This window comes from Colobus angolensis, unplaced genomic scaffold (genome assembly GCF_000951035.1).
Source record: "Colobus angolensis palliatus isolate OR3802 unplaced genomic scaffold, Cang.pa_1.0 Scaffold156, whole genome shotgun sequence".
Lineage (NCBI taxonomy): Eukaryota > Metazoa > Chordata > Mammalia > Primates > Cercopithecidae > Colobus > Colobus angolensis.
This window is the reverse complement of record NW_012114666.1, coordinates 5,547,997-5,562,906: the sequence shown is the minus strand read 5'-3', so window position 1 is coordinate 5,562,906 and position 14,910 is coordinate 5,547,997. Positions and strand designations below refer to the sequence as shown.

Sequence of the window (14,910 nt, the reverse complement as noted above, 5' to 3'; positions counted from 1 at the left end):
GGCTTACGTCTGTAATCCCAACACTTTGGGAGGTCAAGGCAAGAGGATTTCTTGAGTTCAGGAGTTCAAGACCAGCCTGGGCAACATGGCGAAACCCCGTCTCTACAAAAAATACAGAAAAAATTAGCCGGGTGTGGTCCCAGCTTTTCAGGAGGCTGAGGTGTGAGGATTACCTGAGCCCAGGAGGCAGAGGTTGCAGTGAGCCAAGATCATGCCACCATACTCAAGGCTGGGCAACAGAGTGAGACCCTGTCTCAAAAAAATAGAAAAAGAAAATATATATATATTTTTAAAATAATAATGTGTTGTCCCAAAGTGGTCCAAGATTCGGATCATCTCTTTACCCTTCTTCAGGTATAGGAACACTGACCTTTCCAAAAGCCCACCACTTCCATCAGTCATGCTGGGATCCAGAAGACTTCTCCAATAGAAATACCCCCATAGATAAGTTTCATAAAAGACATTGGTATCTGAAATTTAAAAGTAACTATACTCAGGCAATGGCCGGCTGCAGTGGCTCACGCCTGTAATCCCAGCACTTTCGGAGGCCAAGGCAGGTGGATCATCTGAGGTCGGGAGTTCGAGACCAGCCTGACCACCATGGAGAAACCTTCATCTCTACTAAATATACAAAATTAGCTAGGCATGGTGGCGCATGCCTATAATCCCAACTACAGGAGAATTGCTTGAACCCGGGGGCGGAAGTTGCAGTGAGCCAAGATATGGCACCGTTACACTGCAGCCTGGGTGACAGAGCGAAACTCCGTCTCAAAAAAAAAAAAGTAACTGTACTCAGATATTCTTGGAAAAACGCCTCTAAATCACTAATAATGTCAATGTTTAGTGCTCAAAAACATTACCAAAGTATTACAATAAACATGACCAAAGTATTACTTCTTATATACAAGTATATAAGCAGTGGCTAAAGAGACAAGAATGACCACAGGCCCAACATCTTTACATCTCTTAACCCTCTGTTTCCTAGTTTGAAAGTGTAGAAATTATGATCTCCTGCACTGCAGCATTGTGAAGTTGACATGAGGTGAAGCAATGTCACATTTCACCGCAACAGGATCCTTTCATGCTGAGATCCAAAAAAGCCAGATAACCTGAGTCAAGAATCACAGAAAGTCAATAACAAAATCAGGGCTGAGGTCTCGAGAACTAGAAAACTTCCTTGGTTTTCGCACAGGAATCTATCATGTGTGCTTATTTCACATTGCATTCCTGTATCAAAACATCTCATGTCCACCATAACTATATACACCTACTATGTACCCACAAAAATTAAAAATAGGGCTGGACATGGTGGCTCATGCCTATAATCCCAGCACTTTGGGAGGCCAAGGCTGGGAGAATGGCTTGAACCCAGGAGTTCAAGACCAGCCTGGGCAACGTGGCGAAACCCTGTCTCTACAAAAAATACAAAAGAATTAACCGGGTGTGCTGGTGCACACCTGTGGTTCCAGCTTTTCAGGAGGCTGAGGTGGGAGGATCACCTGAGCCCAGGAGGCTCTACAAAATACAAAACTTAGCTGGGCATGGTGGTGTACCTGTAGTCCCAGCTACTCAGGAGGCTGACGTGGGAAGATGGAGTGAGCCCAGGAGATCGAGGCTGTAGTGAGCTGTGATTGTACCACTGCACACTAGACTGGGTGATAGAACAAAACCCTGTCCCCCACCTCCCCAACCCCAAAACAAAACAAAACAGATTTTTAATTAAAAAATTGAAAAACAAAAAGAATCTGTCATGAAGGTATTTTTCAGCAAATAACACTCAGGTATATTTGTGAATCTTAAATAGGGAAGAAAAGAGTTATCAAATAAACCTGGCAAGTACTGGGTTAAGTAAAGACACACTATGTTTGGTTTGGTTTTAATTGCAGGACTTCTCAGAGTCTTTAATATGTTAATGTGTGTTGTGAATTTCCAAGACAGGAACTATAATAAAATCATTGTTTTCTTTCTCCTTGCTTTCCTTCTCAGGACAAACTTTGCCCTAAAAGAAACCCAGTTAGAAAAGTCTGGGCGTTGATCTAATCTGGAGCCACTTCAAGGAAGTGATAATAAAACAAAGTTCCATGAAAATTGGTGTCACATTGATATCATGGTCAAAGAGGAGAAAATGACAGCCTCCAGTAGGCCCAGTGTGAAACAGTCCTCCAGCCAGGACTTCACTCTTGTTTCACAGTGTAATGCCATTGCAGTTTCCAAAAGTCCACCAATTTCTGGCCTCCACTTTTTCTTGGACCCATCTCTCTTCTTCCAACCACATGCTCATCCTCCGTTAAGTTTCTAGACCTGCCAGAGGATCTTAACCAATTCAAAACAAAGATTGCCGGGGGCCCTTTTTCTCTTGAGTGTACATCAGAGGGAAATGGTTCTCTCCACTGATGGTGATCAAGGCGTTCACCTGTAATCTAGGTAGGGTGGTACCTGTCATGAGCTTGGAAGCTTCAGAGTAGGAAGGACTAAATTTAAAGCCATCCTCTCCTTTTTATTAGCTGTGAACACTAGGACAAGTCACTTACTTTTATCTCTCTCTCTTTTTTTTTTTTTTTTTTGTTGTTGTTGACACAGAGTCTCGCTCTGTTGCCCGAGCTGGAGTGCAGTGGTGCAACCAAAGATTGCCGGGGGCCCTTTTTCTCTTGAGTGTACATCAGAGGGAAATGGTTCTCTCCACTGATGGTGATCAAGGCGTTCACCTGTAATCTAGGTAGGGTGGTACCTGTCATGAGCTTGGAAGCTTCAGAGTAGGAAGGACTAAATTTAAAGCCATCCTCTCCTTTTTATTAGCTGTGAACACTAGGACAAGTCACTTACTTTTATCTCTCTCTCTTTTTTTTTTTTTGTTGTTGTTGACACAGAGTCTCGCTCTGTTGCCCGAGCTGGAGTGCAGTGGTGCAACCAAAGATTGCCGGGGGCCCTTTTTCTCTTGAGTGTACATCAGAGGGAAATGGTTCTCTCCACTGATGGTGATCAAGGCGTTCACCTGTAATCTAGGTAGGGTGGTACCTGTCATGAGCTTGGAAGCTTCAGAGTAGGAAGGACTAAATTTAAAGCCATCCTCTGCTTTTTATTAGCTGTGAACACTAGGACAAGTCACTTACTTTTATCTCTCTTTTTTTTGTTGTTGTTGTTGTTGTTGACACAGAGTCTCGCTCTGTTGCCCGAGCTGGAGTGCAGTGGTGCAACCTCAGATCACTATAACCTCCGCCTCCCAGGTTCAAGCGATTCTCATGCCTCAACCTCCCAAGTAGCTGGAATTATAGAAGTGCACCTCCATGCCCGGCTAATTTTTGTATTTTTAGTAGCGACAAAGTTTCGCCATGTTTACCAGGCTGGTCTTGATCTCATAACCTCATGTGATCCACCCGCCTTTGCCTCCCAAGGTGCTGGGATTACAGGTGTGCACCACCATGCTCAGCCTTTATCTCCCATTTTTAAAATGAATTTGTTTCAAGAGTTAACAGTAATGTGTATAAAGTGACTGGAATTTGGTAGATACATAACTGGTTGCTAGCATTCCAATCATACTATTCCTTACCAAGAAATAGTTTGAAATGTCTGTTATGATTATCTTGTGCATAATTTCTCTACACATATCAAATGTCATCTGATTTTCAATTTGTCTTTATCCTTCCACTAGAATTTTGGAAGCTTTCCTTTTCTGAAAAGACTAATTATATTTAGGTTTAATGTTTTTTCTCACTAAAATGAACACTGCCACTAAATAACAAGATGTAAACAAGAAACTTCACTCAGACTGGGCTGAAGGAAATTGCATGCTTTCCACACAGTAATCCAGAGCAAAATTCTTGGAAAGAAAAATCACCCTGTTACTGAGTAGCACTTCTCTACCACAAAAATGTTCCTATCTTTTGACAGGAATTCTACACTTAAGAATTTAAGCCTATGAAAATATTCCAGCACACAGAAAAGCCTGAAACACAAAGATGTTCATCATAGTGTTGTGTATTGTTGCATAAAAATTGCAAACATTAAATGCCCAATATTACATTATCATAGTATCGTAAACTATTATAATGTATGTGATAGAACTTCTATAGCTATTTATACTGGTGCTTTCCAGTGAAAACCTACCTCCAGACAGGTGCGTCATACAGTCAGCATATATAACTATGTAAACCTAACGAAATGCATGGGACGGCCAGACACAGTGGCTCACACCTGTAATCCCAGCACTTTGGGAGGCTGAGGCAGGCGGATCACTTGAGGTCAGGAGTTCAACACTAGCCTGGCCAACATGGTGAAACCCTGTCTCTACTAAAAATACAAAAATTAGCTGAGCATGGTGATGCATGTCTGTAATCCCAGCTACTTGGGAGGCTGAAGCAGAATTACTTGAACCCAAGAGGCAGAGGTTGTAGTGAACCAAGATCGTGCCACTGCACTCCAGCTTGGGTGACAGAGCGAAGCGCTGACTCAAAAAAAAGCATGGGAAAAGAAAAGACTAGAAGGAAATACAGCAGAATGTGAATGAGAGCTTTAAGCCTGGTATGACCATAGGTTAATGGTTTTCTTTTTTTCCCAAAAAGCTTTATAGTGAAAAAAATCATACATTATGTATTTTTATTTCTAATTGCAGTAAACTACACATAACGTAAAATTTATCATTTTCACTATTAAGTGTACAGTTGAGTGGCTTTAAGTACATTCGGATTGTTGTGCAAACATAACAATATCCATCTACAGAATTTTTCATCTTACAAAAGATGAAACTGAAACTGTGTTCAGAGTGAACAAGAATTCTTATTTCTTTTCCCATCTCATCCCCAGCCCCTGGCAACCACCATTCCTCTTTCTGTTTCTATGAGTTTGACTACCACCAGATACGTTATATAGTTATAACCATATAGTATTTTCCTTTTTGTGACTGGCTTATTTTCACTTAGCATAATGTTCTCAGGATTCACCCATGTTGTAGAATGTGTCAGAATTTCTTCCACTCCTAGGGCTAATATTCCATTGCATATACGTACGTATCACATTTGCTTATCCACCCATCCGCTGGACACTTGGGTTGTTTCTGAGTTTTGGCTATTGTGAATAATGTTGCTATGAACATGGGTGTTCAAATATTCCTTCCACATATTATAGTTAAAATATTATTTTTTTTCTTAATTTAAAGTTGCAACATTTTGGCCAGTCTAGGTGGCTCATGCCTGTAATCTCAGCACCTTGAGAGGCTAAGGTGGGAGGACTGCTTGAGTCCAGGAATCTGAGACCAGCCTGGGCAACACAGGCTCTACAAAATAAAAACTAAACCTACTCAGTCATGATGGAGTGTGCCTGTGGTTCCAGCCACTCAGGAGGTTGAGGTAGGAGGATCACTTGAGCCTGGGAGGTCGAGGCTGCAGTGAGCCGTGATGATGCCACTGCACAAGTGTAGTGACAGAGTGAGACTCTATCTCAAAAGGAAAAGAAAAAGAAAAGTGCAACTTTCATTTTAGATACAGAGGGTACATATGCAGTTTGTTGCCTGGGAATATTGCGTGATACTGAGCTGTGGGGTATGGATCTCATCACCCAGACAGTGAGCATAGTACCTGATAGGTAGTTTTTCAACCCATTTCCTCTTTCCTCCCTCCCCCGCCCCAGTAGTCCCTAGTGTCTCTTGTTCCCGTGTTTACATCCGTGTGTGCTCAGTGTTTAGCTCCCACTTATGAGTGAGAACATACGGTATTTAAATAGTTTTTGCTCGACGTTGACTCCTCCTTTTCATGTTCCACGGTCTTGTTATATAACTATGACTTTACTCAGAACATTCGGACAAATAAAGTAGTGGAGGTGGGCAAGGTGATCACTCCGGGGAAAAATCACCTGGGCTACACCTCAGAAAATAATGCATCTTTCTGTTGTTCTGATTCCCATTACAGGACGAATGCCTTAGTTTCCACTTTCCAGCCTGGATCCCCTCACACTGAACCCTTCTTCGCTGCACCATCCTGCTTCTGACATTGAACTCATTGAACTCCTCCTGACACCCTGGCTCCAAGAAGACTGCCAAAAAAAAAAAAAAAAAAAAATCACCCCAGCCATTTCTCTTCATCCTCACTAACAATTTGGTAATGAAGTATTGATTTCCACTTCTCTGCTTATGGGCGATATTAGATTTTCATTGATAAACTGCAATGGGGCTGTCTCGTCTCCACAGTACCCTTTTCACTGTCACAAGAAAACAAAGTGCCACCGAAGAAAAGTAATGACTGAGAACATTGATGTACTTATTTTGTCAGTTTGTAACAGGAAAGTGGGGGGGAGTATAAGTCTTCATAGTTTAATGTCCAAGTGGGCTGCACTAGATGTAGACACTTGGAGGCTTACTTTTCATGGTAATGTCCATTTCCTATTTATAACCCCTCTGGGAACGTTTGTCTAAAGGAAATGTTTCTGTTCAGTGTAACAATTACAGTTGCACCTGGATTGCCCAGTCCTGCCCCTGCACTAGGGGGCCATTAATCACTGCAAAGTAGAAGAATTATTGAGTTAAACCAGAGTTTGAGCCAAGAAAACCCCTGAACAATGTTCATCTTCTGTGAAATTTGTTCAAATAGTTAAGCTTAACCATGTTGCTGCCAAAGACTTTTCCTATGCAGTGGTGAGGCACCTTGATCATCATCATTATCTTGATTGGTTTAAAAAAAATAGTTTTAAGCACACACCACTGTCGTATGAGAACTGCAAACTGGGAGAACTGGTGAAATGCAGAATCTGAGAGAATGCGAGAAGATGAGATCACTGCAGGGTACAAAGTTCTGCAGCAGTCTTTTCTGGTAATCCCTTTCTGCAGGACCTGATGTTTATGGGCTCTAAAACGCAGCTTAGCTTAAGAAGAAACAGAAAGCATGAAATAGGGTGTCCATTTTAAATGTGTTCCTGCAACTTTTTTCATTAAAACTTTGAGGGCCCAATTTTAATTTGTGGAATATTCCCGTTAATAATGAGATCTAATTAAGACATCCATTAAAAGCCCGTTAAAGTTAATTTAACGTAAAAATTCCAATAGAACTGTATTAGATTTTCTCCATTAAATTAACGTTATGGATTTTTAACGGATGTCTTAATTATACCTTATTATTAACGGGAATACTGTATTACACAGATTAAAATCAGGTCCTAAGTCAACTTGGAAAAGCTAAGAGCATGTTTTAATATGAAAAGTCTTGCATACCTAGTGCACAGTTTGGAGACGCAAGGATAGATCTGTTTACTCTAGTTGAACATTTTCTATACAATTGAAAGCAACCTATAATAGATAAATCCATCATTGCATTTAAACAATGAATTTCCTTATTCTCAAAGGACAAATAAGTCTGGATTATGTGGTAAATTGCTACTCAGCTATGGTGAAATATTTATACTATTCCAGGCACAACACTAGGAACTAGATGATTCTGAAACAAAAGGAATATTTTCTGTTGTTGCTTTAATTACCAAGGTTATTTTTTTTTTTTAATCTCAACACTGACAAAATGAAACCAAATATCTCTTCCTCACCATTTCTCAAGGAGGCTGCCTGTTGGAATTGTTTTGGGAATTTTGACATGATCCCTAAATTCAACATTGGGATTTAAAAAAAAAAAACTTCTTATTTACCTCCTAGGGAAAGTGTTGCCCTTATGCCACATATAATAGCAAATTGCTTTTTTTATGGCATGCATAACCTAGATGGGAAAAAATATGGTGCTTCGGGGAAGGAGGGAAAAAGTAAATGAAGTTCCAGGAATGTCATTCTGAAGTAATGAGGCATGGACAGAAAATATACCCCTCACATCATCGGATTGAGATGGCAGTCGAAATAGCTTCATTGAAGTGTCAGCACTCATCCATCAATCAATCACCCACAAGGAAAAATAGCAACAGTACAACCGGGCGGCTTTTATGGGATTTACTCTTGGGCATAGGGAATAGCGGCTCAAATGTAGTTCTGACATGAAAAGCAAGGTGCTGATATTATTTTTTATGATGGGAGGATCATAAAGTGAATTGAGAACAGTGAGGGCTATCTTTGCTTAACCTATTCAACCAGAAATGAATGGAGCTTGACTGGAAAGGAACAGTCTTCGGATGGGTTAAGATTGAAGGGTGGACTGGACTCTACTGAGCACCGTCCTTCAACAAGGAAATTCTATTAAAGGAAAATCAATGCATTAGCATTGGGGTTCTTGAAGCTGTTAAAAATTGTCTGCTCCAATCCAGGGTTATTAGGCCAAAGTTACATAATTCAGATCTCACTGCAGCCATCCAAAAGCAGATTCTCAAGCCCTTGATCCAATGCGGGGAGGAGATCAATACAATTCCCAATTCCATGGAAATTGTTTCCCTTCTAAGAAAGAAAAAATAAACCATCTGCTTCAACATATAATCGATATGGTTTTGTTAGCGCAATTTCTATGGTGGGATGGGGTGGGAGGTGAGATTCAAAAATATTGATAAATTTGGTAAGACCGGTAAATTGCCGCCTGGCAACCATGCATGTCACTGCTGAGGGATGGCTGCTAAGGTTCACCTTAGAAAACAAGATCTGGGCTGGCACTGGGGCATACACTTGGCTCTCAGCATATTCCTAGAGGCCAGGCCTCTCTTCATTTGGCCAGCCCTCTGAGGCTTCTAGAAACTTCTTTCTGGAGGAAAAAAAACTAAATAACATAAACTCAGGAGAATGTCTTTATCCACCTTCATACCACTGCTTTCTTTTACCTGAATAAAAGACAGTTCTGAGAAGTGAGAACTTTAGAATTGGAAAGGATGATGTGCAAATATAATGCAAATTACCCTCAAGTATCTCCATTCTGCCACCACCTCTTGGTACCAGTAAGAGGGAGAGATCGCCTTTTCTTCCCCATCTGTCCTTCCAGCTAAGACCACCAGCCACCTGCAAATTGAGATGTCCATTTAAAAATGTATATGTCAATATTTAAATGTTATGTATTTGGCCTTATTTTGTAGTTCAGCAAATCCTCCAAATACACAGCATGTTACAAAGCACTGGTGGCACAGGGAACAACAGGAAATTATATTTATTTAGCAAATTCATTTAACAAATATTGTTGGGCACCTGTTATGTGTGACACTGTTCTAGGCACTGTGGGATAACAACAGTAAACACTTCACACACACAACAGCCTGGCCTTCCTGTTGTTTTACAAGAGCTCCTAAAGGCACTTGAGGGACACAGTTCATGTAGAACTAAAATATTAGTATTTCAGAATAAGGATTTTTTTTTTTTTTCCTAAAAAGCATACAGAGAGGAAATAGCTTAAAAATAGGTCAAGACCTAAAAACAGAATATGTAATCATGGAATAAGTTGGATAACCCAGATAGTCCCCACAGAATTTCTTTCAGGTCACAGATTTCTTAAAACTCACCCCCAAAATGTGCCTGTTTGGTTGTTTGAATCTTGCATAATTAATGTCACAGGCGCAAGCCGCTGAACTTAGTTGAGATGCAGAAAACAAACAAATGCAATGACATATCTGAGAAGCATTTATGTAACTCTGTTTAAGTGGTGAGGAGGAGTGTGTGAAGACACTGTGCATGCATATGTGTGTGTATTCATATATATGTGTATACATATGAATTTCACTGTTATTTTCCAGGGTCTATGGACAATGTGGCTAAGAATCTATGATGTTCTGAAACTTTTCACAGTAAATCCAAAGATTACAGACCTTACAAGGTGCTTGCATTCTGTTGCTTTTCCATCTGTCACTTCTCAGGTTATTTGACTGTGTTCAAACCTTCTTTTCTTTTTCATGGAGTTTCATTTTTTAAGCTTGTTAAATGCTTTTGTTTAAAAAAAAAAAAAAAACCCAAATGTCATTTTTCACATTATCATCTCTTCTCTGCAACAAGGATAGTAAGATGGAGATGAATGCAAAAATAATAACAACAATACGGAAATATATTAAAGGCTTTAAAATATGCACATATGTAGTTCTAAAGAGCAATAACGGTAGTATCTATTTCAAAGATGCATTAGGCAAAAAAGAAATCAAAACTGAAATTTTCGTGTATTTTTCCCCTTGTAAGATGTTAAAATGCTAATTTCATTTTCTCCTTTCCTCTATGTGGCACTTTCTCAAAATATCTATGAAATACTTTTAGACAAAGATTGAGCTGGAGAAAGAGATACAAATTTCCATCCCCCTAGACAGAGAGACATGTTTCCATTGTAGGAAGGCATTAAACATTTTGAAACTTGTGAATCATCTTTAGAATTTCCACTGGGGAATTTTACCTCTTCATCCAAAGTAAAAGCCCTTATCTCCTTTGGTTCCCAGTGACAGATTCAGAGGCACATGCAGATATACAATTTTCAGGCTCTAGTTAATCTTCTTCCAATAGTTACGAACAATGGGCTAACGGGCGTGGGTGTTTCTCCAAAAATTATTCATGCACAAGGCAGCCCAAAGCTTCAGGGAAAACTAGAAATGTGTTATGGATTAGAATAGGACTGTTTTAAAATGCTAGTACCAGGTGGAACGCTATTTCTGCAACAGGACTCTGTCCATTTCCTTTGGAACAATATATTCCAAGTAAAATGGCTCTTCCAAGGAATGACACCCTGACTTGACACCCTTCGGTATACAAATTATTTTACCAACAGCCATGATTATTATTAAGGCCTTTTAAAATGCAGGCTGTTTGAAAAAAGACAGATTAAATATTCACAGCCCTTTGTATCATGTTTAATGCTTAAAACAGCTTTTAGAAGTACAAGTAATAAATTTTTGGTAAGAAATCCCAGGAGAAGTCAAAAAATTTGAACAAAGGCATTACAAAAAAAAAATCTAAGCACTCCATTCAACTCTTTCGGAAAATAAATTTCAATGTGTTCAATGAATTGTCTTGAACCTGAAACCTGAAACATTTGGATATCAGTCCCCTGCCAATAGCTAATATTAACAGAATGTGAACAATCATACAATTATGTCTCAAATGTGAAGATTTTGTACAGTAATATTTTCACTTTCTAAATGACCCCTATAACATTCAGGAATTATAGATGTGTATCTATGTTTTTTAAGTGCAGAAAGTTCAACCAGTCTTCAGAGAAGTAACAGTGATGTCCATTGTGCGTTGAAATAAATATTACAAACATTCCAGTTTTGCAATACAATACTCGAGCTTTCGAACACATCAGATGCTAGAATGTGTAATGCAAGTCAAAAAAGCTGACATACAAAACAATTCCCATTTGGCTCAGGGTTCCTAAATGTCACAATATCTTGGGTTACAATACACTTTTTGATCTCCTGATGATGTCCTTCTAATCTCTTCTGACTTTGATTCCTAACAGCCAGGCACTGTTAGCATGAATCATAAACTTCCAAACCCCTTTAAAATCAAGAAGCTAGCTGATCATACAGTCTTTTTAATGGTCGACCAGTTCTTGCTCTCCAGAGCTTTCACATCTTTTTGGGAAACCTGACATCAAACACATTTATGCTATCTATTTGCTCCCTTGCATTGACTCTAGATTTTTTTTTTTTTTTAATTTCTTTTAGAAAGGGCAGGGGGGAAGTGGGTCAGAGTGAGTTTCAAGAATCACATTCATCCTTGCTCTAAAGGAAAGTGTCTACTTGCCAGCAAAGAAAGGCAAACACATTTTTATATTCAGAAAGCAGACCGGTCATTTTCAAAGAAAAATGACTGCAACCATACCTGTAGAATGTTTCTGTGCAAACGCACTAATTTTCTATCACCTGCATGCTGTATATAATACATTTGCCTGTATACTAGGAAGAAAAACCAGGCTGTTTTCCTGAGTACAATGCCGCTTGGATGGCTGGAAGCGTAAGCCTTCCGTGCATTTTTATAGTGTACATATTTGTATATACTAACTATATCGCCATGTATGAACACAGATTTTGTTATATTTGCTTGTTTCTGTTTCCTACCAAACTGGCCCACAATGGGGATTCTTTTGTATAGAAAAAATATGCTTGTAATTTTTTCCTGGTCATTCTCTTTCTATAGCTTATGAAAGAATTAGATCTGAGTTTACAAAGAAACTATAAGAACCAAGTTTGTCTGTCTGCATGAGTCCCGTCCAATTGCTGGATCTAGGGAGGAACCAACGTCCTAATTCAGAGTTTTCCTTTTAAAGGCATGCTTTACCCCCGTGGGAAAACTGCACACTCATCCATGTAGAATTATTCTCTTTGTATTTTATCTAATAGTGCCTGAAAATTTTTTTAATGTCTTCTTAGAGGAAGAATTCATAATTGTCAAAATTTGAAACATTAGCTTAATTTTGTTTTTATGACCTCGAGATTCTTCTCCTTATTTATTCGGTTGCTGTTGTAATGGGGCCCCAGGCCACTCCTGACATCGACGTGTTCTTCTTCTGCATTAAGGATGTTTTTGAAATTACAGAGATTATTGAGCCAACAGGCTGTTTTAATCAAAACCATGTTTCACTTGTTTTTGATGATTATAAATTGTCCTTGCAATGAAAAAAAAAAAAAACTTTTCTGCTAGGAAGATTATACCACCCTGTGGCCAAACAGATTCATCACAGATGGGCATCTATGCCCACTTCTCTGGGATCTGGAAAATTCTTCCCTTGGCTGACCCCAATTTCTTTTACTCCCCATCACCCTGAATATTAGCTTTCAATGCAGTCACTATTTGAAATTTCCAAAGGCTTTGCCGCATTGTCACTGCCCAAAGACAAACAACCAGCTGGAAATGATGGCTTTCCTGCTTGAAACGAAGGGGGCCAGGTGCGGTGGCTCATGCCTGTAACCCCAGCACTTTGGGAGGCCGAGGCAGGCGGATCACTTGAGGTCAGGAGTTTGAGACTAGCCTGGCCAACATGGCAAAACCTCGTCTCTACTAAAAATACAAAAAAATTAGCCGGGCATGGTGGCACTTGTGTGTAGTCCCAGCTACTTAGGAGGCTGAGGCAAGAGAATTGCTTGAGCCTGGGAGGCAAAAGTTGCAGTGAGCTGAGATGGTGCCACTGCACTCCAGCCTGGGCAACAGAGCGAGACTCTGTCTCAAAAAAAAGAAAAAAAAAGAAGGAATTTTCAGAAAAAGTGTTCCCTTTTATGTCCCGTGGTGCCACCATCCTGTCCTCCTTCGTAATCATGAACAATCTGATCTTGATCTCCCACATAACTTAAATCAGGCAAAAAGAAACATTCACAGCAGCCCCTTGCTGAGTAAAAATGACTTTGTTTGGAGGCACTAAAGATGTATGCCTGTGTGTGATGCCGCAGCATTGAAATTATCTGTAGAAGGGGAATTTTTTTAAATACAATTTTATCACTAGAAATAAATTCCGATGGTGGAGACGAAGAAAACCCTTAAATTATATCACAAAAGCCATTATTTTTTGCATCCAAAGAGTTTTTTTTTTTTTTAAGGAAAATCATTCTACTTTAAGAACTGTAATTAAAGCCCTAAATAACAGACACTACTTTTTTGAGCTATTGTAAAAAATAACAACACACTCGCCAAGGTTATATGGAGCCCCTGATTTCCATCAAAAAGGTTTCTATAAGTATATTATTTACATTTTTACACATGATAACTCTTTCCTTTGTGTTGATATAAAAAAAGTCTTTTTTTTCCCCCACTCAGCAGTTATTGGAAATAGACTGTTCCCATCTGAAACCTTATCGTAATTTGCATCAGGAAACCCAACTGCTGACATTAAGGACCTGGGTGTGTTCAATTATGATTTTGCTGGAGGCTGTCCCTCATTTTAATGCTGCAGATATTGAACCACCTTCCTGAAACCTAGCTGATACGGAATAGCAGAGAGATGCCTCTCAACACCATTAGCTTTGCAAATAGCTTCATTTCAGTCAACGTCGACTTCTGCTTTGGCCAATTGAAAAATGAAAATTAAAGGAGAGAAGAAAAAAACAAAACACAGATGCACTTAAAACATGAAAAGAATTATTTATATGATAAAAATATATTTAGATTTTCAAAGCACAAGACTGAATAGAAGTGCTCTTTTTATGCTTTCTGGAGATGTTACTGTTAAATGTCTTTCTACATCAGGCTTAATAAATCTGTAATGACATTTGATGGATTGATTTCTGCCTATGTGTGTTTTTTAAAGATGGCAAGAGAGGAAAAAGGCAAGAGTGGGGGGATGAGGGCGGGAAAGAACAGCACCGACCCCCCGGGGAGGCCAAGCGAGGACATTATTGGTAGGCCTCCCGTTGTTTGGACCTGCTGACCCACTTCCAGAATCTCCCCTCATCTCCATCAGATTTATTTATTTATTTATTTTTTACAAATGCCAGCACCCCTTGTTTGGTTTCTGGGCTGCCTCTGACTGCTCTCATCTCTGATCTGCTTATGCCTGCGTAATTTATGATGTAATCTCAACAGAGGCAGTGGGCGGCAGTCTCACAAATTCAAGCATGCAAGGGAGAGAGCAGCCGTGATTGAGATGGCCCGACCTTCTCCACCTCAAAGCGATGGCCCTGCTTACCACTCAGTTTCCCTGTGTACTCCCCTCCACTTCCTTTAATGTCCTGGGAGAATTGGACCATACACAAGCTGCCCAAGCAGACGCTGATGCCCCACCAGAAATGATTTGTTGTCTGTGCACAGCCAGCTCTCGGCTCCTGTGTTGTGTGGTTGCATGAGTCCCGTAGTCATTAAATTATGATGGCTACGGTATCACCTGTTAGCTCCACATCATTGCCATGACTCCACGTCTAGGACATAAAATGGGAGCAGCCAGGCTAGAGAGAGCAAGCCAGGTGAGGAATGAGGGAGGTAGCCATGGCGAAGTGTTGGGATAAGCACCTTGGACCCAATCAAAGAGCTCTTGGTCATCATTTACTTAGTGAACACTGAGCACCTACTAGGTGGCAGGTCTGCGGATGACACAGATCAATGAAGGCAGTGAT

The 14,910-nt window shown here is 39.9% G+C and overlaps 1 protein-coding gene across 4 annotated transcripts in view; it reads left to right on the top strand.

The window, feature by feature from the left end:
* TSHZ2 (teashirt zinc finger homeobox 2) overlaps positions 1-9,820 on the top strand; it is a 517,935-nt gene extending 508,115 nt beyond the window's left edge. For 2 of the 4 annotated variants that reach the window (XM_011936725.1, XM_011936724.1), the window contains one exon: positions 5,901-6,284. Coding sequence is in view for 1 of the 4 variants with exons in the window: in XM_011936726.1 (XP_011792116.1) it covers positions 5,901-5,902 (2 nt within the window). In the remaining 3 variants the exon portion in view is untranslated. Of the gene's footprint in view, positions 1-5,900; positions 6,947-9,624 lie in introns of those variants that run through there. The other 2 variants (XR_001001189.1, XM_011936726.1) reach the window with 2 other exon arrangements.
* The last annotated feature ends 5,090 nt before the right edge of the window (positions 9,821-14,910 follow it).